We start from the raw sequence: 19,335 nt of genomic DNA, 5'->3' as shown, positions 1-19,335 counted from the left end.
AGAATATGAAAAAGCTCACAGAAAAACAAATGGTTGATTTAAAAAATTAAAAGATATTTCATTTTACTTGTACTTAAGTCAGTGAAAATCAAACAAGTCAGGCAGCATTTCTCATTTATGAGATTGTAAAGGCTGAACCAGTTGATAACATCGAGTGTTGATGAGCAGTTGGGGAACTCCATGCGTAAACTAGCATAATCTTTTTGGAGGTCAATTTGGGAATGTCTTTCAAAAATTCAAATGTTCATAGTCTTTGATTCATAAAATTTCTTTCTAGGAATTTTCCTCATAGATATGCAAGTGATCAAATATAGATGTACAAGAAAGTTCACGGCTAAATTTCCTTCAGTAATAGGGATTGTTTAAATAAATTATGGTATTGTTCATTCAGCAGAATACTATGCAACCATTAGAAAGAATGAAGTAACTTGCTTTTTACTTGGTTCCTTTGACTACTTTGAGAATGGTCTGAAGGAGGGCAAGGGTAGAAGCAGGGAGACCAGTTGGGAGGTTTTGCCTGAATTGAGGCAAGAGATGATTATCAATTGAAATAAGAAAAATTATAGGCAGTAAACATGATACGATTCCATTTGTACAAAAAACAATGTAACATATGTGGTATATAACATGACATGTTAAATGTTATATGAAATGATGTACAGCAAGCAGTGTCCTTCACTGAACAACGGGACAGAGACTTCTACTGCATACAAGTTTGTACTGTTAGATTTTTTTTTAACAACAAGCCTATAATTCATTTACAGCAAAATTAAACTTTTTACAGAAAGAAAATATAACAATACAGGAAGTTAGGGCAATAGTGTCAGGAAATTACCCATAATCTCACCACACTATAATTTTTATGTTTTCCATTACGATGTTTTTTTCCCTATGTATTTTAACAAGGCTGTATTTATGTTTGTAATCTATATGTAGTTTTTGTATCCTGCTTTTAAAATTTAACATTACATAATAAATATTTTCCCATGTTGCTACACAGTTTTTGTAATTGTCATTCTCATGACTGCATTACACTGCATCAAGTGCGCTACCTTAATGTGTTTCTTAGTTGCTGGAAATTTCCATTGCTTCCAGTTTTGGTGATTACAATAATGCTGCAGTGAAGAGCTTACTGTTTCCTAAACGATAGAACCTCACAACTGGGATTACTGAGTTTGGCTATTTCAGGTCTCTTGATTAACATTAGCAATTGTTTTCCAAAGTGGTTGCACATAATTATAGTCTACCTCCAGTAATGTATGAGAGAGCCTATTTCACGATGCCTTGGCCCGTATTCGTCATCATATAGTTGAGGAACGAGGGCAAAAAATGGTACTTCCTTGTTATTTTAGTTGATATATCATTGGTTACTTGTAAATATTGACTCTTTTGTGAAGGTTTTCCTCTTTTGTGAAATTCGTTTGTGTCCTTTGCTCATTTGTCTATTAGGTTCTTAGTATTTTTCTCAGTATGTTTCATTAATTTGTATGAATGGTCTGTTTAACTAAGGTGTTTTCCAGATGTGCAGACGTTTTATGTTTTTATGGATTCAAATCTGCTTTTTTTCTTGATGACTTATATTGCTTAGAAAGTTGTTCCCACTTCCAGAAGTGACTTTGCTATTAATATTTTAAATGTGTACGATCCTCCTATAATTAGCATCACATGTAATATGTGGGACTAGATTGATTTTCTCCTGGTATTGCTAATTAGAGATGGTCTTTACAACCCTTATTCCTCTTGGATCTTTCAGCATGAGACCCCCTCTAGAGGAGACGGGTGGAATCATCCTCAAAGAATTTTCACCTAGGCCTTGTGTGGCGGAGTCATAGTCCTACATTTCTTCCTGTGTGGCTGCCACTAACACCATCTCAGAAAGGCGTGGAGACGTAAAGGGCTTCTAGAGAGGTAGGGCCTATAGAGACGACAACTGTGTGTTTGGAAGTCTGTCTTTGTCATTTACCAACCCTGACCTTGAGCAAGTTCTTCATCTACTCTGTACCTTGTTTTCATATTTGTAAAATGAGATTAGTAGGGAATTCCCTGGTGGTCCAGTGGTTAGGACTCCGTGCTTCCACTTCAGGGGACATGGGTTCGATCCTTGGTTGGGGAACCAAGATCCCACATGCTGCGTGGCATGGCCAAGAAAAGAAAAAAAAAGAGAAAAGATTAAAATAAGAATAATAGTGTACGTCACATAGGGTAGTGTGATGATTAAATGAACTAATAATATGAAGCACAAAGAGCAATGTCCAGCACGTAGTAAACTCTCTGTGTGCTCTGCTGCTTGGAGAATATATGACAATCAGTATGTGTAGTGCCTGAGGGATTGTGAATAATCAACATATTGTCATCAATTCAACAAATATTTATTGAAGACCTGCTATGTGCCAGTCACTCGTCTCGGTCTGGGAGGATACACTGGTGAACTGCTCTAATAGTTTATATTCTTGAGGAGAGAATTTGACAATAAACATGTAAACAAATGAATAAGGTGATTTCAGATAATGGAAGGTGTTATGAGTTGAATTGCGTTCTCCCAGGAGATGCTGAAGTCCTAACCCCCAGTACCTGTGAGTGGGACCTTGTTTGGAAATAGGGTCTTTGCAGATGATCAAGTTAATGAGGTCATTAAGTCATTAATCCAGTATGACTGGTTGTCCTTATAAAAAGGGGCAATTTGGACACAAAAGTGGACATGAACAGAGGGAGGACATGTGAAGAGACACAGGGAGAAGATGGTTGTCTCCAAGCCAAGGAACACCTGAGACTCCCAGGAGCACCCATTTGAATGTTGTGGACCTGAATTTAAAATAAGACCAGTCATCAGTGATCATGTTTGATTCATAAGCACCCAGGAATGAATAGTTTGTTAAATGTAGTGGTGCCCTCAGCAATTGTTCACTGAATAAATAAACAAATGAGTGCACATTACATAAAATACTTGGATAAGGGAGGAGAAAGGGAAATAAAAAAGGAATGTGCATCTGTCTTCTTACAACCCTACTTGAAGAAGCCAAAATACAATTATTTGAGAACAAAGCCATATTTCAACAAGCAGAAACACATTAAGTTTTCAAGCTGAAGTTATTAATTCTGAAAGAAATGCAGGGTAATGGCACACTTAAAATAGGATGTAGTTAATTTGGGAAAGCATTCCTGAAGTTATGTTCCAGATCAGAGTTGAAAAGTTACTAGGGACAAGTGTTAACAGAAAGCAGGGGTAAAAGGGGGAAAACCGTTAGATGTTAATATACAAGATGGGTAGTATGGGCTATGTTGTATGTGGTCTTGAATAAGTGGAAAAGAACTTTGAGTCTGAAAATGGGGCTGATAATAACTATACAGTTTAAGGAGTAACCTTATCATGCTAAGCATGAACAGGTAGCTTATCTGATAATGGCTACTGTTTATCTAGTGCCTGCCTTGTATCCAGGCACTGTGCTAGTTCTTTTACATATATGTGATTTCCAATATTCATAACAACCCTACAAAATTGCATACTATTTATTAATAATAATTAAAATTCCATTTTACAGATGAGGGAACTGAGACTCAGCATTTCAGTAATTTTCCCAAGATATCACAGTTAGTAAGGAGCTGAGGTGGGATTTGAAGGCAGGTTTCTCTGATTCCAGAGGCCATAGTCAGTCACACTTCATTTAACTGTGTATTCCCACCATCTCCCTTGCTTTTTTATATATTTATTTATTTATTTATTTTTGGCTGCATTGGGTCTTCGTTGCTGCGCACAGGCTTCCTCCAGTTGCGGAGAGCAGGGGCCACTCCTTTTTGCAGTGCGCAGGCCTCTCATTGCGGTGGCTTCTCTTGTTGCGGAGCATGGCTCTAGGCACGTGGGCTCTGTAGTTGCGGCTCGTGGGCTCTAGAGCGCAGCCTCAGTAGTTGTGGCGCACAGGCTTTGTTGCTCCGTGGCATGTGGGATCTTCCTGGACCAGGGCTCGTGGCTCCTGCATTGGCAGGCGGATTCCCAACCACTGCGCCACAGGGAAGTCCCTCCCTTGCTCTTAACACAGAGGTGTGCCCAGGATAAAATGTAAATCAGATGACCTGCCTTTGCACTTAATCCAAATTGTTTACTAACAACCCTCCCCAGCCGACTCCCACCCCCAACTAACTAGTCTTTCAGTTTCTTCAACTGGGCCTTCCCTGGTGGTCCAGTAGTTAATACTCCACGCTTCCACTGCAGGAGTCACGGGTTTGATCCCTGGTGGCAGTGCAGCCAATAAATAAATAAATACGCTCTTTAAAAAAATTTCTTCAACTGGACAACCACTTTCCTTCCCCAGGGCATTTGCCTGTGCTGCGCCCATACCTTTGAAGGCTCTTCCCCTCACTCTTCCCAAGCTAACCCTTTTACACCCTTATAGCTTGTCACTTCATCTGAGAGGCCTTTCATGGCCATTTGAACTAAAATAGACCCCTGGCATTCGCTATGTCAATCATTTTTTCCCTAACATTTATCAAATTTTGCAGTTATGTTGTCAGTTTACTTTCTGGTGTCTTTCCCAAGTATTAAGTCCCAAGAGACCAGAGAACTTGAGTCTTGTTTACCTTTGATTTCCCAGAACTGTGCCGTTAACCACATATGGTTACTGAGTACTGCAAATGTGGTTCCTCTGAACTGAGATGTGCAATAAGTGTAAAATTCATACTGGATTTCAAAGACTTGGTATGAGAAAAGAATGTACAAGATCTCATTAATATTTTTTATATTGATTGCATGGTGAAATGATATTTGGTTAAACTGGGTTAAATATATGATTAAAACTAATTTCACCTGTTTCACTTTTTAATGTGGCTGCTAGAAGATTTTAATTTACATAAGTGACATTATTTCTAGCCTCTGAGACACTGCTGTCTCAGAGCCTAGTCCATTTTAGAGAGAAATAACCAATGTTAAGAGACCGTATGAGGGGGCTCCCCTGGTGGCGCACTGGTTGAGAATCTGCCTGCCAGTGCAGGGGACACGGGTTCGAGCCCTAGCTCTGGGAAGATCCCACATGCCGCGGAGCAACTAGGCCCGTGAGCCACAATTACTGAGCCTGCGCGTCTGGAGCCTGTGCTACGCAACAAGAGAGGCCGCGATAGTGAAGAGGCCCGCACACCGCGATGAAGAGTGGCCCCCGCTTGTCGCAACTGGAGAAAGCCCTCGCCCAGAAACGAAGACCCAACACAGCCATAAATAAATAAATAAATGGCGGTGATATGAACAACATATGTACATATCAAACTTTAAAAAAAAAAAGACCATATGAGTGGGTGAATTAAGAGTTAGAGTCTCTGCCTTCCATGAGGAAAATGGATACAGCATCGCCCTAGAAGTTAGGAGATCTGAGTTCTGGTCTTGGGTTTTCTGGAAACACTGTGTAGCCTTGGACAAGCACTACCGGCCTCCAGGCATCAATTTGCCCATCCATCAGGCAGTTGGTCACTGAGGTCTGGAAGTGTACGAGATTAAGTGGCTAAATGGCAGAGAAAGGTGGGGAAGCCTGGTGCAACAGGACTTGTCTTCTGTTAGGCTCCAGCCTAACACTAGAGCTTCGGCCAAGAGGAGGATGCGGCAGAAATCACAGGCTAGACGCCCCAAACCTAGCGCGGGGACCGTCAAGCTTCCTCAGGCCGACGTCACTGGGGCGCGACGGCGTCATCGGTCGGGTCCCCGCTCGAGGCGGCAGCGGCTCCGAAGGTCCCTTCGGAGAAGGCGAGTGCCGGGATAACAGAGAAGCAAGTAAGCCCCGAGTCTCTTTGAGCCTCAGATCTCACGAAACCACCCTTGGCCGCACTCCCTTTTATTTCACCCGTAGAACGCACAGGAACCGGGGTATAAGAATGTCCAGAACCGAACCTCAGCGCGGCTGCGCAACGCATGTGCGCATCCTCGCCGGGCTACCGGCGATTGGCTGTGACGTAACTTCCGGCGTGAGAGGCGAAAGCCGGGAGGGCGAGCGAGAGAGGGAGCAGGCAGCACGCACAGGCAGCAGGCGGGCGGGCGGGCGAACGGACGGCCGGCCGGCGCGAAGGGAGGGAGCGAGAGAGCAGTGAGTGAGCCAGCGAGGGCGGCTGCGTCCCGAAAGCAGCCGACATTCCCGCCTGCCTCTGACGCCCTCCCCGGAGCCCACAGCGCCTCCGGTCTCCAGCGGAGCGGACACGGCCCGGCCCGGCCATGGCCTCGTTGCTGAAGGTGGATCAGGAAGTGAAGCTCAAGGTAACGGCACCGGCCTGGGCCTCCTTACTCCTCGCTTCGATCCCCGAGCAGTCTGACCGGCTACCCACTCCCCATGGCGTCTTTGTCTCCCTGGGGACACCAGCCCTGAGCTTCCGCTCGGCTCAGCCCAGCCCCCCACTCCCGGAACGGCATTGGGGGAGAGGATAATATGGGATGGCCTTCTGAACCCCGTCTAATAGTGGAGAGCCCGGGGAGACCTCCGCGGACACGTGGTGGACTTAAGTTCTTTAGGCCAGTGACAGCTGGAAGTCCCCCAGCCCAGCAGCGTCCCCGCCTCCGGACGCTGCTGCTGCCCCTGCCCTTGGCATCATGCCTGCCTCGTAGATTGGGCCAGGTTTGGGTGGTGGTTGACACGTTTGTGAGCTCACACCTCCCCCACCTACCTGTCTTTTGTCTGCTCTCAAAGTCAGACAGCTTCAGACACAGGGAGGGAGGGAGGGAAGACAGGCGGGTGCTGCCCTCAAGCCCGGCTTCCCTCTCCTGAGATGGAGAAATGGATCCTCAGAAAAAGAAAGTATTTGCAGTCTGGGGGCCTCTCAGCCTCTCATTAAATTACAAGGTGAGGGGAAGACAGTTGGATTTGGGTTTCCCCATCCTGCCCGTACTTCTGTTGCCAGGTACTGACTTACTCTTAGTGAATTGCTTTCTTTATTAATTTTAGGTTGATTCTTTCAGGGAGCGGATCACAAGTGAGGTGAGTGAAATAAATAGAAAAATGAGTGTTGGTTAATAGTCGGGAGTTCCCCAGAGGAGAGATACCTGTAGAGACAGACCTTCCTCCCACAGTTACTAATTCGGTTGTATTTTCCCTCATCTTTAGGCAGAAGACTTGGTGGCAAATTTTTTCCCAAAGAAATTGTTAGAACTTGATAGTTTTTTGAAGGTGAGAGACGCTTTTCTTTTCCTCAGATTCCCCCATTTTTTTGCCCCCGGTCTTTCTGTCAAATGGGACAAATCATGTGTTAATTCTGTTTTGTTTTGTACTGTAAAGCGCTCTCATTTCTTGCCCTTTAAATGAAATACTTCTTTGTTAATCTTGAAAAAACTAATGTTTTGGGGGTGGGCTTCTCCCTTTCAGGAACCAATCCTAAACATCCATGACCTAACTCAGATCCACTCAGACATGAATCTCCCAGTCCCTGACCCCATTCTTCTCACCAATAGCCATGATGGACTGGACGGTGTAAGTGTCCTATATTTATCTTTGTGTTCGGAAGCAATAGGTTCTCTGTTCTTTATTCCCTGCTCAGTTTGAACATATACAGAGGGAACAGTGAGATTTGGATCTGGGAATGAGGATTCTTACAGATGTTATGACTAAAGTACACCCCCTTTAGATCCTGATTTTCATTTGTAGTATGAAGTGAATATGTTAATGCTACTCTGTTAGAGTGAGTTTAAAAATAGGACAAATAGCTGCAGGTTCCCTCAGGTGATCTGGTCTGTCCCCAGGGCTCTAGGCAAGACTTTTCTTACCCGTTTCAGTGTCTTGAGTGTTGTTATGGAATGAACAGTTCTTGCTGTGTAACTGCAGTCCTAGTCTTTGTGTATCTTTAGTGCCTAGTCTTTATCAGCTATATATCCACATTCTGTTATAACAGTGATGACACTGTACTGTATTGTTCTTTGTCTGCATTACTGTCTCATTGATAGAACTTGCAATTCTGGAAAGCAGAAACTATCTTAATTATCTTTGTATCCCCAGCACCTAGCATTGTTCCTAGTACATAGCAGGTGCTAAATACATGTTTGTTGATTGAATATTGCATTTTTTTGTGGAACCAGCGGATTTGTACTTATTCCCTTAATTATCGTAACTCTGCATTCAGTGCTTCATTTTTCCTGTTTTTTATAGTATTCCCCCCTGCCCAATTGCTCAATTTTTAAATTTTTAAAATTTATTTATTTGGCCATGTCACACGGCTTGTGGGATCTTGGTTCCCCAACCAGGAATGGAACCCAGGCCTCTGGCAGTGAAAGTACCAAGCCCTAACCACTGGACCACCAGGGAATTCCCCCTAATTGCTTAATTTGTTATATTTCTTGAAAGGTTGGTCTTCCCAACTAGAGTTTAAGTTGCTTTGTGGCAAGAATCTTTTAAATTAATTAATTAATTAATTAATGGCTGCGTTGGGTCTTCGTTGCTGCACGCGGGCTTTCTTTAGTTGTGCCGAGCGGGGGCTACTCTTCTTTGCAGTGCACGGGCTTCTCATTGCGGTGGCTTCTTTTGTTGCAGAGCATGGGCTCTAGGCGTGTGGGCTTCAGTAGCTGTGGCACGTGGACTCAGTAGCTGTGACTCGCGGGCTCTAGAGTGCAGGAGTTGTGGCGCACAGGCTTAGTTGCTCCGTGGCATGTGGGATCTTCCCGGACCACGGCTGGAACCCGTGTCCCCTGCATTAGCAGGCGGATTCTTAACCACTGCGTCATCAGGGAGGCCCCAAGAATCTTCTCTTAAAGCCTTGTATGTGCTTAGTAAATTGAGTGTAAATTAATAATGGGGTCGAGGAAGGGATTAAACTTGCTCGAAGCGTAGCTTATGATGGAGATGTAGGTGTCGAGCAGGCTAATTCCCATCTTTTTGTATCTTTAGCCCACTTACAAGAAGCGAAGATTGGATGAATGCGAAGAGGCCTTCCAGGGTGAGACCTCCCTTCACTATACCCCACCCCAGTCTTTCCTGGCCTGCAGCCCTGAGATGCAGGATGAATCTTGTGTTCTCCTGGCCAGGAAGCAGGATCTGAATTTATTTCCCAGACGTTAGCATTCCCAAGTCCTCCAAGCATTGTCATTATTTAGCACTGTAAACCTAATTTTCCAGTTAATAGGGAGGGTTTGTCTTAGTGTGGACTGCCAAGGGAGAGAGGTTGGAGGTGGCTACACATCACAGATTTTTCACAGAAGTCACAGTTCCATATCATTTTTTCCTCTTCAGTAATATTGGTACATTAAGTCTATAGAGCATATTTTAATTTCCTTATTCTTCAGAGTTTTGGGATACTTTAGACACCCATTTGTTAATCCATGCGTTCTCTTTTTTTGATTTCGTTGGGGGTGTCAAGGTTTATAGATAGAGTTGTGACAGATAAAAGGCAGAGGTCATAGCATCTCATGGGTCTGGGAAAGAGAGAAAGGGGTGGAGTGCTATGTCCTGCCCTTCCATCCAAATCATTTAACCTTCCTCATGTCCCTGCCAGGAACCAAGGTGTTCGTGATGCCCAATGGGATGCTAAAAAGCAACCAGCAGCTGGTGGACATTATTGAAAAAGTGAAGCCTGAGATCCGGCTGCTGATCGAGAAATGCAACACGGTGAGGCAGGGGCTGACCCCAAATAGCCTGGCTTGAACTATGCAAGATGATGGATATGGGGCTGGAGGCACGGAGATGATGTGGGAATTGGAAGACTATCTTGGCTCCTGTGCTCCTGATATCTGGCCCCAGCAGCATGAATTGTATACTTCATGGCTTCAGTAGAAAAGGCCAAGGTCCTCATATGTATATTTTGGTCCCCTCACTCTCCAGGTCAAAATGTGGGTACAACTTCTGATTCCTAGGATAGAAGATGGGAACAACTTTGGGGTGTCCATTCAGGTAATGTGCTTGCATTAGAAACTGGAGAGGAAGGTTTGGGAGATAATCTCATCTCCCCTGCTTTTCTGTTTTCCCTTTCTCTTTGGTCTGCCTTTGGGTGATATGGAAGTGACTTTTGACTCAGTTGTTTTTTCAGGAGGAGACAGTTGCAGAACTAAGAACTGTTGAGAGTGAAGCTGCATCTTATCTGGACCAGATATCTAGGTAGGGCTGCTTGGGCTTGGCCCAGGAATTGGGGGCTGGTGAGGTGGTAAGCACTGTCTGGGGTCTCCTGCAGCTTCCTCCTCTTCTCTCTCCTTCCAGATATTATATTACAAGAGCCAAATTGGTTTCTAAAATAGCTAAATATCCCCATGTGGTAAGTAAGGGTTTTGTGGGCCGAGGGTGGAAGTGGTAGGGCAGGGAGGAGTGACTGTTCCTGGGAAGAGTCTTGTGGGGACAGTCAGGCTTTGGGAACTAGCCTTTTCTCCGCCCCACTCTCAGGAGGACTATCGCCGCACCGTGACAGAGATTGATGAGAAAGAATATATCAGCCTTCGGCTCATCATATCAGAGCTAAGGAATCAATATGTAAGTAACCTTGGTCCCTGCCCACAGTTGCTCTGGCTTCTCTTAGTTCTGGTGACCATTTTCTTGCCACTCTCTGGGGGTTGAGATGGGGGGAGCGGGGTGGAGGTAAAATGAGTGGAACAAATTCTGCCCATTAGCCGAGTGTTGAGAGCTATGAGGTCATTGAAGGTATCTAGCTGGGCATCTCCCTTCTTTCTACCTGGATGAGAAGGGGCACAACATAGAATAGGGGTGAAGATGTAGACGGTAGAGTCAGGCTTAGGTTTAGAACCAATCCTACCTGTAATGTGTGGCCTTGGGCAAGTTTAACCTCAAACTTCAGTTTCTTCATCTCTAACACGTTAAAGGACCCAGTGCAATTCTTGGTATGTTAAGTGCTCAGTAAATGTTATTTATTAGACTCTTGGGCCCTGGATATACCCAGGTCTGCCTGGGGTATAAGAGAGGTAGTAGGGCAGCCATGCTGAATTCCGATTCAGGTGAGTGAGATCCAGGTTATGTGAGTGATTGCTTGGGAGTTTGTGGCGGTGTCTTATTTTCCTAGTGAGGTAGGGGTACAGCAGACATGTGAGTCCCTGATCCCTCTTCTCCCAGGTCACTCTACATGACATGATCCTGAAAAATATCGAGAAGATCAAACGGCCCCGGAGCAGCAATGCAGAGACACTGTACTGAGGCCAGGGCCAGGGCCAGGGGACTCTGTGAGTCTGGCTCAAGACCGACATTGCCTTGGTTTGTTACATGACTATCGTGATGGGGAAACTGGCTGGAAGTAGTAATCACACCTCTCTCTGTTTTTAGTTAGAGTCTAATGAAACTCTCATGTAGTTCTGTGACGTGTTTACCTCTTTTTTCAGGCCTCAGGAACTCTTCTATTTCCTTCCCTAATACCCCACACCCCCCTGTCCTAATTTCTGGAGACCTCCAGGTTTGTGTGCACAGGATGTTGGCACAAGAATACTTGTGTTTTTTCTCCCTGGCTCCCTCCTGTGTCTTGGGCTTTGTATTTTCTTCCTCTTGATGATTAGTTGGTTAGAAGCTGAGGGAACTGGAAGGAGAGTGCTAGGTGTTTTGTAGGAACTGGGGCGGGGTGGGGGGGACCAGCTCCTTTCTTCCTGATGGGAGGTTAGTGTCCCTTGACACTGTGGGACGTTGCATCCTCCCTGCCACAGTTGACCTGGTGATGACTTTAGGTACACCTTAGACCTTCTGCCAAGTCCCTAGCTGCTTCAGATGTTTTTATAACTAGGATTTTCACATACACATATGTGCGTGATATACACACACGTACACACATGCAGCACACACATGCCTTCCTACTCTGTTACTTGATGCCCTCCCCTCCCCCCAGCCCTGCCCACCCCCCCAAACCCTGTCTCTGTCTCACACTCACTCACTCACACACTCACACACACACACACACACACACACCCTGTTCAGAAGGTGTTAGGTGTCTTAGTCCTCATCCACCAGGGCCCATTGTCTCCTGATACTGTAGCCTCTTGGTGCCCGAGGCTGGTGAGTTGGAGGACAACTGAGAGATGAGAAGCAGGGGTAGTGGGTTCCCCTTCCTCTGTGACTCGGGTCCTTTGGGGCATTTTTGCAAAGGCTGGTCCTCTGAATCCCGGTTTCCTCTTCCCAGGCCAGTTGTAAATTGGGGTGGGGGTGTCTGCAGCTGTGAGGCCAGATGCTGCTGCTCCTACTGGGTTTTCCCTTTGGGAAAAATGTTTTCTTATTTATAGTTTTGTGCTTCCAGGGAAAGCGGTCACTTGTGTGTATATGTGTGTGCATGCACACACATGCATGTACACATTGTGTGTATGTGGAAATCTGCTGGGCAAGTCAAAACCATAGAAGAGTTGCCTCTTATCTCTCAAATCTTCCAGAGATGTCACTTGTTACAGCTTTTGAGTTAACCCTCATCAACCCCCACTTTTATTCTACCACTACTGGAGAGTCTGCTGGTGATTCTCTGTGTCTGTTTCTGACTTTTATTCTACCCCCGTCTCTGTCTTGCAACCCCCAATCATATTTCCATCTGGATGCATCATTTTTCCTCCCAGTATGCTATAGAGAAGGAGTTAGGATGCTGTCTTCCCATGAATAGTACTCAGTAACAAACCAATTGCATTTTAGTTGGGCAATGCCCCTACCCACCCTCAGACCCCTTCCAGCTAAAACTGTTCCGTCCTCCCACCATGTGTTTCTCAGTTTCCCTTTTTGTTTGTTGGATTGTTCCCATGTCCCTCCTCCTCACCTTACCACCCTTGGATCGTAATGTAAAATTCTTTTACCATGTCAAGAAATTATTAAAAATACAGGTACTTTGACCTCTTTCTAAAGCTGCAGACCCTGGTGCGATGCTCTGATGGCCAGGGACATACCCACACTTACGTGTGTGCACATTGGGACACCCACCTCCGCATATACCTCCAGCCACCCTGTTGGGTGTCTATATACCAACTGAGCTGCCTCTTTTCTCTGGAATAATGGAAAGGCTGAGGCTTCTGCCTACCAAGAGGCAAGGGTGGGTCCTTCATTTGTCTTCAGTCTGAATTAAATGAAAGTTAGCTCTTCCCAAACCTAAGCTGCCTTCTACCCTCACAAGATCCCAGCTCCTTCCTTCCTTCCTTCCTTCCCCAGTGATACCCATGAACTGCCAGTAGAGGCTGCTCTAGTTCCGTGTGTGGGGAATTACCTGGTTCAAGGCACACCCGACCCCGTCATTTTCTTTGCTCTATACTAAAAGTTCCATCTGAATAATGTCTTAAGTTTCTTGCGGAGATGCCAGGGACTTCTGGTTTTTGGTTTTCAAATGAATTGGAGGGCTATCTAGGACCTTAGCTCCCTCTGAAATAAAGTTTCCTTAACTTCCACCTTGCAGAGTAGCATTTTGGTATCCAATGATCTGGTATCTGTTGTCTCTGCAAAAAAAGATTTAAGGTCTTGAACAACGGAGGAACATCTGCTCAGTTCTGTTTCAGAGATCAGTACGAGTAGCTGACAATTTTTGAATGCCTACCCCGCGTCAGACTGTTAAGCACTTTACATGCCTGATCGCATTTACTCTCCATGAATCTCTAGGGTAGTTTTATCCCTTCTTTATAGGTGAGGACACTGAGACTTATGATAAGTAACTCCCCTCAGGTCACACAGCTTAGGGACCTGCGATTGGTGTACAAATCTGACTGCTGCGCCCAGGCCTTCACCACTCCTTTCTCACCGATCAGATGGTAGAGGCCTGAGACTACAGATCAAGGGCTTGGTCTTAGGCATCTGGCAGAACACAGTGCTTACTGCTGAACTGGGCAGTGGATCCTGGAAATACTGGGGGGGGGGAGTGCCTGCCAGGAGGTAGGAAAGTGGACAGTGAGAGTGGTTGCACATAGTACATGGGGTTTGATTGGGTGTCTGAGATTTGCATTCTTCCTCAGACCCATTCTGGGTGGAAGGTAGAGTTTAGTGTATATACAAATGCCCTCTAATCTGGTCTAAATGATGGAGATCGGTAGTGGGTACTGACCGTGCTGCCGGGAGGAGTTCAGGGATGGGGAGAGGCTATGCACGTGGAAGTGGTACCTTGAGCCAAACCACAGAACAGAAAATTGGAGCAGAATTATATAAATCAAGGTCAGAAATTTCCCGTCCAGCCCACAGGGTGGAGTTTTCACTGTTCCGATCCATCCTATTGAATATAAACCCTGACTTGATGTCAGTAGCTTGAAGGAGCAGCTGGTGGGACTCTCATTTCGGCTCTCGGCGTTCACCATGAATCTCAAGGTAGTCCTCGTGTTCCTGGCACTGTCCGTCATTACCGTCTTTGCCCTGGCCTATGTCTTGCTGACCAGCCAAGGTAGCTCCAGCCAGCCTCCCCGCTGCCCCTCTGTATCCTACAGTGCCCAGCCCTGGACACACCCTGGCCAGAGCCAGCTGTTTGCAGACCTGAGCCGAGAGGAGCTGACGGCTGTGATGAGCTTTCTGACCCAGAAGCTGGGGCCAGGCCTGGTGGATGCAGCTCAGGCCCACCCCTTCGACAACTGCGTCTTCTCAGTGGAGCTGCAGCTGCCCCCCAAGGCTGCAGCCCTGGCCTACCTGGACAGGGGGAGCCCCCCGCCTGCCCGGGAAGCACTGGCCATCGTTTTCTTTGGTGGACAACCCCAGCCCAATGTGACTGAGCTGGTAGTGGGGCCGCTGCCGCACCCCTCCTACCTGCGGGATGTGACTGTGGAGCGTCACGGGGGCCCCCTGCCCTATCACCGACGCCCCGTGCTGGGAACTGAGTCTGCCCAGATGTGGAAGCATTTGAAAGAGGTGGAGCTCCCCAAGGCACCAGTCTTCCTGGCTTCTGTCTTCAACTACAGTGGCTCCACTTTGGCAGCTCTGCACGCCACCCCTCGTGGCTTGCGCTCAGGGGACCGTGCTACCTGGATAGCCCTCTACCATAACATCTCAGGTGTTGGGATTTTCCTTCACCCTGTGGGGCTCGAGCTACTGCTGGACCACAGGGCCCTGGACCCTGCCCGCTGGGCTGTCCAGCAGGTCTTCTACCTTGGGCGCTACTATGCAGACTTGGGTCAGTTGGAATGGGAGTTTAAGGCTGGCCGGCTGGAAGCGGTTAGGGTTCCTCTACCCCTGCCAGTTGGGGCCTCATCGCTGCGATCGCGGGTCTCCCCAGGTCCTCTTCCCCCTCTTCAGTTCTCACCTCAGGGCTCCCGGTACAGTGTGCAAGGGAACCTAGTGGCGTCCTCCCTTTGGACGTTTACCTTTGGCCATGGGGTGTTCAGTGGCATGAGGATTTTTGATGTTCGGTTCAAGGGTGAGCGAGTGGCCTATGAAGTCAGTGTCCAGGAGTGTGTGTCTGTCTATGGTGCCGATTCACCCAAGACAATGATGACCCGATACCTGGATAGCAGCTATGGACTTGGCCTCCACAGCCGGGGCTTGGTGCGGGGAGTGGACTGCCCCTATCAGTCTACCATGGTGGACATCCACGTATTAGTGGGCAAAGGGGCAGTCCAGCTGCTTCCGGGGGCTGTGTGTGTGTTTGAGGAGGCCCAGGGACTACCCCTCCGCAGGCACCACAATCACCTTCAGAGTCATTTCTATGGTGGTTTGGCTGGCTCGGCCCTTGTAGTCAGGTCTGTGTCCTCTGTAGGCAACTATGACTACATTTGGGACTTTGTATTGCACCCAAATGGGGCGCTTGAAGGGCGGGTCCATGCCACGGGCTACATCAACACAGCTTTCCTGAGCGGGGGCGAGGAGAGCCTCCTCTTTGGGAACCGCGTTGGGGAGCGAGTGCTGGGGGCGGTGCACACGCATGCCTTCCACTTCAAGCTGGACCTGGATGTGGCAGGTGAGTGCCCAGGGAATGAGGATTGAGAGTTGGGGTGGGCCAGAGGGAAGGGAGACCCGCACATCAAGCCAGAAGAGGCAAGGGTGGCATTCCAGCACCACAATTTATTGTGGTAACAACAGGGACTGATCTGAGTGTATTCAACTGCAGTCAGCCTAAATACTGGGCTTACTGGGTATTTGGCAAAAGGTAGAGAGGGTTCCCCCCCCAGCCCCTCTGACCCGCTGCAAGTGTGAAACCAAACGTAATGGCTGCGCTGTACTAGCTGGCTGCCTTAGCCTGTCTGTGGGTGGTGAACTTGCCCTGCCTGTCTGAGGCTGGACATGGCTGGAGTTGGGGCTCTGAGCTCTTCCTAATTCTGAGAGTCAGTGGAGGTGGGGAAAGCAGGGGCCTGAACAGAGATAGGGAGTAGTCTGTCTAAAGAGCTTCTCAGAGTGGAGGTGGTCCTGGGGCCTGAGAAAAGGAGGCGCTAGCTGGGGGCTGCTCCACAGGATTTCAGACAACTGAGGATACAAGACAGGGGCCCCATCCGCCTCCTGGGGAGGACCATCCCACTCCTGCCAGCACATGTCATCACAGTGGGCTCTGGTGACATGGCAGGCATGCAATAGGCTTGCTGCAAGTGTAGAAAGGGATTTCTCAAGTAGGGCTCTAAGCACAAAGGGGACTTAAAGCTCCTGACAGATTTTTGTCCAGGACAGAAAATAATTAACTTATCAAGTTAGACTATTAGGCCCAGAAAGAAAATTAGGAATCCATCAGACCCTCTCCATTTTACAGTTACGGAAACTAAGGAGGGTGGGGGGAGATGGGTCAGGAAGTGGCTGCCCAAGTATAATGCACTGTAATTCAGCATATTTCTTGTGAAACATTTCCATATTCTCTTGAGTATAAAGATGGCGTGTGTGTGCCTCTGTGTGTGTGCGCTGTGCGGGTGGAGGGGAGAGAGCTAAGAAAACAGCATGATTGAAATGCTATTTTAAATCATGCATTTTAACTAGGTTATTCTTTGACATATTTGGAATATGACTATTTTCTGATTTGAAGTTTTCTTTCCAGCATTTTGGCATTGAAGAGCCTTGTCTTAGGACATAAAATCAAATAGCATTTATTGGACCAGCGTGCAGCACAGGCTGGTGCTGTGGGCCAGAGAGTCTGTGTCAGGCCCCTGCACACAGGACAACCGGCAGGGGCACTGGCTTCAGGAGAGTTCCCTGTGTGCCAGCACATTCATATGAGTCATGCCAAAAGGAACTAACAGTCCGAACCTGCAGAAAGAGTATAAGTGTTCCAGGGATCTCCCAGACAATTTAAAGATATAAATCTACTTCCTTTGTAAAAAAGACAAAGTGGTACCTGCCATATTGAGAAAAAAATCAAAGTCTCAGAGCCAGGAGGAGTATGCAGGGCACCACGGAAGGGGATTGGGTTTTTCCAGCCGGCTTCTCCAAGACAAATATCCCTTTCATAGTTAGAAGAATGTTATTAGCCACCTGTGTGTGCTTTTCCATTTATAGAGCTCAGCCACAGAACAGCTTTTCTTATGCACATTGTAGCTGTTCACCAAGTGAGAAATCAGAGAAGCAAATAATTGGTCCAAAGTCTATTGGGTAGACCAGTGCCAATAGAACTTTCTGCAATGATGGAATGTTGTATGTCTGCCTTGTCCAATATGTTAGCCACTAGCCACGTGTAGCTATTGAGCACCTGGAATGTAGCTAGTGTGACTGAGGAACTGAATTTTTAAATTGAAAGAGCCACTTGTGACCGCTGGTAACTGTTGGACAGGGCAGGTTCAAAGAAGGCGGGCTAGCCTTCAAGTCCAGACCCGCCTCCCAGCGCAGAGTGCTCTCTGATGAGCTCTGCTGCCCTTTGTCAGGCCAGTGCAGGGGGCATCACGGAGAAAACAAGGGACCTGTCTCACCTGCTGTGGAACTCCTCTCCCTCCCCTCACCCTGGCAGGGCTGAAAAACTGGGTGGTAGCTGAAGACGTGGTGTTTAAACCTGTGGCAGCCCCTTGGAGTCCGGAGCACCAACTGCAGCGCCCACAGCTGACTCGGCAGGTCCTGGGAAGGGAGGACCTGACAGCTTTTTTCTTGGGGAACCCCCTTCCCCGCTACCTTTACTTGGCTAGCAACCAGACTAATTCCTGGGGTCACCAGCGCGGGTACCGAATCCAGATCCACAGCCCTCTCGGCATACACATGCCCCTGGACAGCGACATGGAGAGGGCCCTCAGCTGGGGGAGGTGAGGAGGGCCCTGGGCACTGGGTGGTAGGGAAGGACTGGTCCCCTCCCCATCCCAGCTCTTGAAGACCCCAACTCACTAACCTCGATCATTCACCCCTGGACCTCTTCTCAGATCCAAGTAGATATGGGACGGGAATGGTCTCACACAGAATCTGATCCAAAGGACTTCTGGGCTGGTAAAGGCCCTTGATGTTTTCTGACACCACCTTCCTACAACATTCCTGGTCAGATACCAGCTTGTGGTGACCCGGAGGAAGGAGGAGGAGTCACAGAGCAGCAGCATCTATTACCAGAATGACATCTGGACACCCACTACGGCCTTTGCTGACTTCATCAACAATGAGACCCTCTTAGGAGAGGTTGGTAGCCCTAGGGGCAGAGGAAAGGAGCTCCCCTAAGCCTGGTGTCTTGGCTGCCCGGCCCCTGGCTGTAGGATGGAGGGAATGGTAGGTTTCCAGTTCTTAGATTAGGGGCCAGGGAGTTCCCTGATGACCAGCATGGGTCATCCCTCCTGGGGGTGAGATTAGCCCTGGGACCACCCTACAGCTTCTCACGTGGATTACCACGCCTGTTATTTGGGCCTGTGGCTGGGCAGAGGTGGAAGCAGGGCTGAGACTGGAGATTGGGGATTGTGGCTGAGGGGGGGTTCTCTGGGTCTCGCCTCCAAAGTCTCCAGCTCTTCCTCTTCCTGCAGGACCTGGTGGCTTGGGTTACAGCCAGCTTCCTGCACATCCCCCACGCTGAGGATGTCCCCAACACAGTGACTCTGGGGAACAGAGTTGGCTTCTTGCTCCGACCCTATAACTTCTTTGATGAGGACCCCTCCATCTTCTCCCCTGGCAGCGTCTACTTTGAGAAGGGCCAGGATGCTGGGCTCTGCAGTGTCAATCATGCGGCCTGCATCCCCCACCTGGCGGCCTGTGTGCCGAACCTGCCCCCTTTCTCTTACCAAGACTTGTAGCGCTGAGTGTGTGGTGGGACATGGGCGGGGCAGAGAGGGGGTGCCGAGACATGTACCTTCCTCTGTGTTCCCACTTTCTGCTCCCCTGACACTCGACCCTTGGGAAACCACCTCCTACCACATAAACCCCCATATATCCTTTGGTTAATTCTTATTTCCAGTTCATTTTTAAAAAATGATGAATTTATACAAATGGCGTTGTTATTAAAATACTCAAGCAAAAACACCACAAATTCTACCACTCAGAGACAGCTAACATTCACATTTGGTGAATGTTATACCAGACATTTCTTTAATGCATGTGCATTGAAATGGAAGAATAGATAGAATTTTGTAAAAACTGATGGTGTGTGTAATTTATA

General features: G+C 47.6%; 2 protein-coding genes across 3 annotated transcripts; both read left to right on the top strand.

Annotated features, from left to right (window-relative positions):
- Positions 1–5,955: 5,955 nt before the first annotated feature.
- Positions 5,956–13,282, top strand: PSME3 (proteasome activator subunit 3). The gene is made up of 11 exons (XM_007177722.3): positions 5,956–6,226; positions 6,909–6,941; positions 7,068–7,130; positions 7,326–7,430; positions 8,838–8,886; positions 9,442–9,554; positions 9,768–9,836; positions 9,973–10,040; positions 10,140–10,194; positions 10,320–10,406; positions 11,001–13,282. The coding sequence occupies exons 1-11, from the start codon at positions 6,185–6,187 to the stop codon at positions 11,079–11,081; spliced, it is 765 nt and encodes a 254-aa protein (XP_007177784.1). The 5' UTR covers positions 5,956–6,184; the 3' UTR covers positions 11,082–13,282.
- A 143-nt stretch (positions 13,283–13,425) lies between these two features.
- AOC2 (amine oxidase copper containing 2) lies at positions 13,426–19,328 on the top strand. Of its 2 annotated transcripts, XM_007177756.3 has the most exons (4): positions 13,426–15,762; positions 17,725–18,010; positions 18,242–18,371; positions 18,707–19,328. In XM_007177756.3, the coding sequence occupies exons 1-4, from the start codon at positions 14,175–14,177 to the stop codon at positions 18,971–18,973; spliced, it is 2,271 nt and encodes a 756-aa protein (XP_007177818.2). In that variant the 5' UTR covers positions 13,426–14,174; the 3' UTR covers positions 18,974–19,328. The 2 variants fall into 2 exon arrangements, with proteins under 2 accessions (XP_007177818.2, XP_007177819.2); XM_007177757.3 differs by lacking the exon at positions 18,707–19,328 and having other exon boundaries at positions 18,125–18,341.
- The last annotated feature ends 7 nt before the right edge of the window (positions 19,329–19,335 follow it).

Source organism: Balaenoptera acutorostrata, chromosome 20 (assembly GCF_949987535.1).
Source record: "Balaenoptera acutorostrata chromosome 20, mBalAcu1.1, whole genome shotgun sequence".
In the NCBI taxonomy this organism is placed as follows: domain Eukaryota; kingdom Metazoa; phylum Chordata; class Mammalia; order Artiodactyla; family Balaenopteridae; genus Balaenoptera; species Balaenoptera acutorostrata.
The sequence above is the reverse complement of the archived record's forward strand: the minus strand, read 5'-3'. Positions and strand labels throughout refer to the sequence as shown.

What these genes read in the sequence shown, in the direction of transcription:
- PSME3 (XM_007177722.3), top strand. Translation starts at nt 6,185, where the DNA reads ATGGCCTCGTTGCTGAAGGTGGATCAGGAAGTGAAGCTCAAG. An exon ending in GGGAGCGGATCACAAGTGAG is followed by an intron (nt 6,942 to 7,067) that starts GTGAGTGAAATA and finishes CCTCATCTTTAG; the next exon opens with GCAGAAGACTTGGTGGCAAA. An exon ending in TGATCGAGAAATGCAACACG is followed by an intron (nt 9,555 to 9,767) that starts GTGAGGCAGGGG and finishes CTCACTCTCCAG; the next exon opens with GTCAAAATGTGGGTACAACT.
- AOC2 (XM_007177756.3), top strand. Translation starts at nt 14,175, where the DNA reads ATGAATCTCAAGGTAGTCCTCGTGTTCCTGGCACTGTCCGTCATTACC. An exon ending in GCTGGACCTGGATGTGGCAG is followed by an intron (nt 15,763 to 17,724) that starts GTGAGTGCCCAG and finishes TCACCCTGGCAG; the next exon opens with GGCTGAAAAACTGGGTGGTA. An exon ending in ATGAGACCCTCTTAGGAGAG is followed by an intron (nt 18,372 to 18,706) that starts GTTGGTAGCCCT and finishes CTCTTCCTGCAG; the next exon opens with GACCTGGTGGCTTGGGTTAC.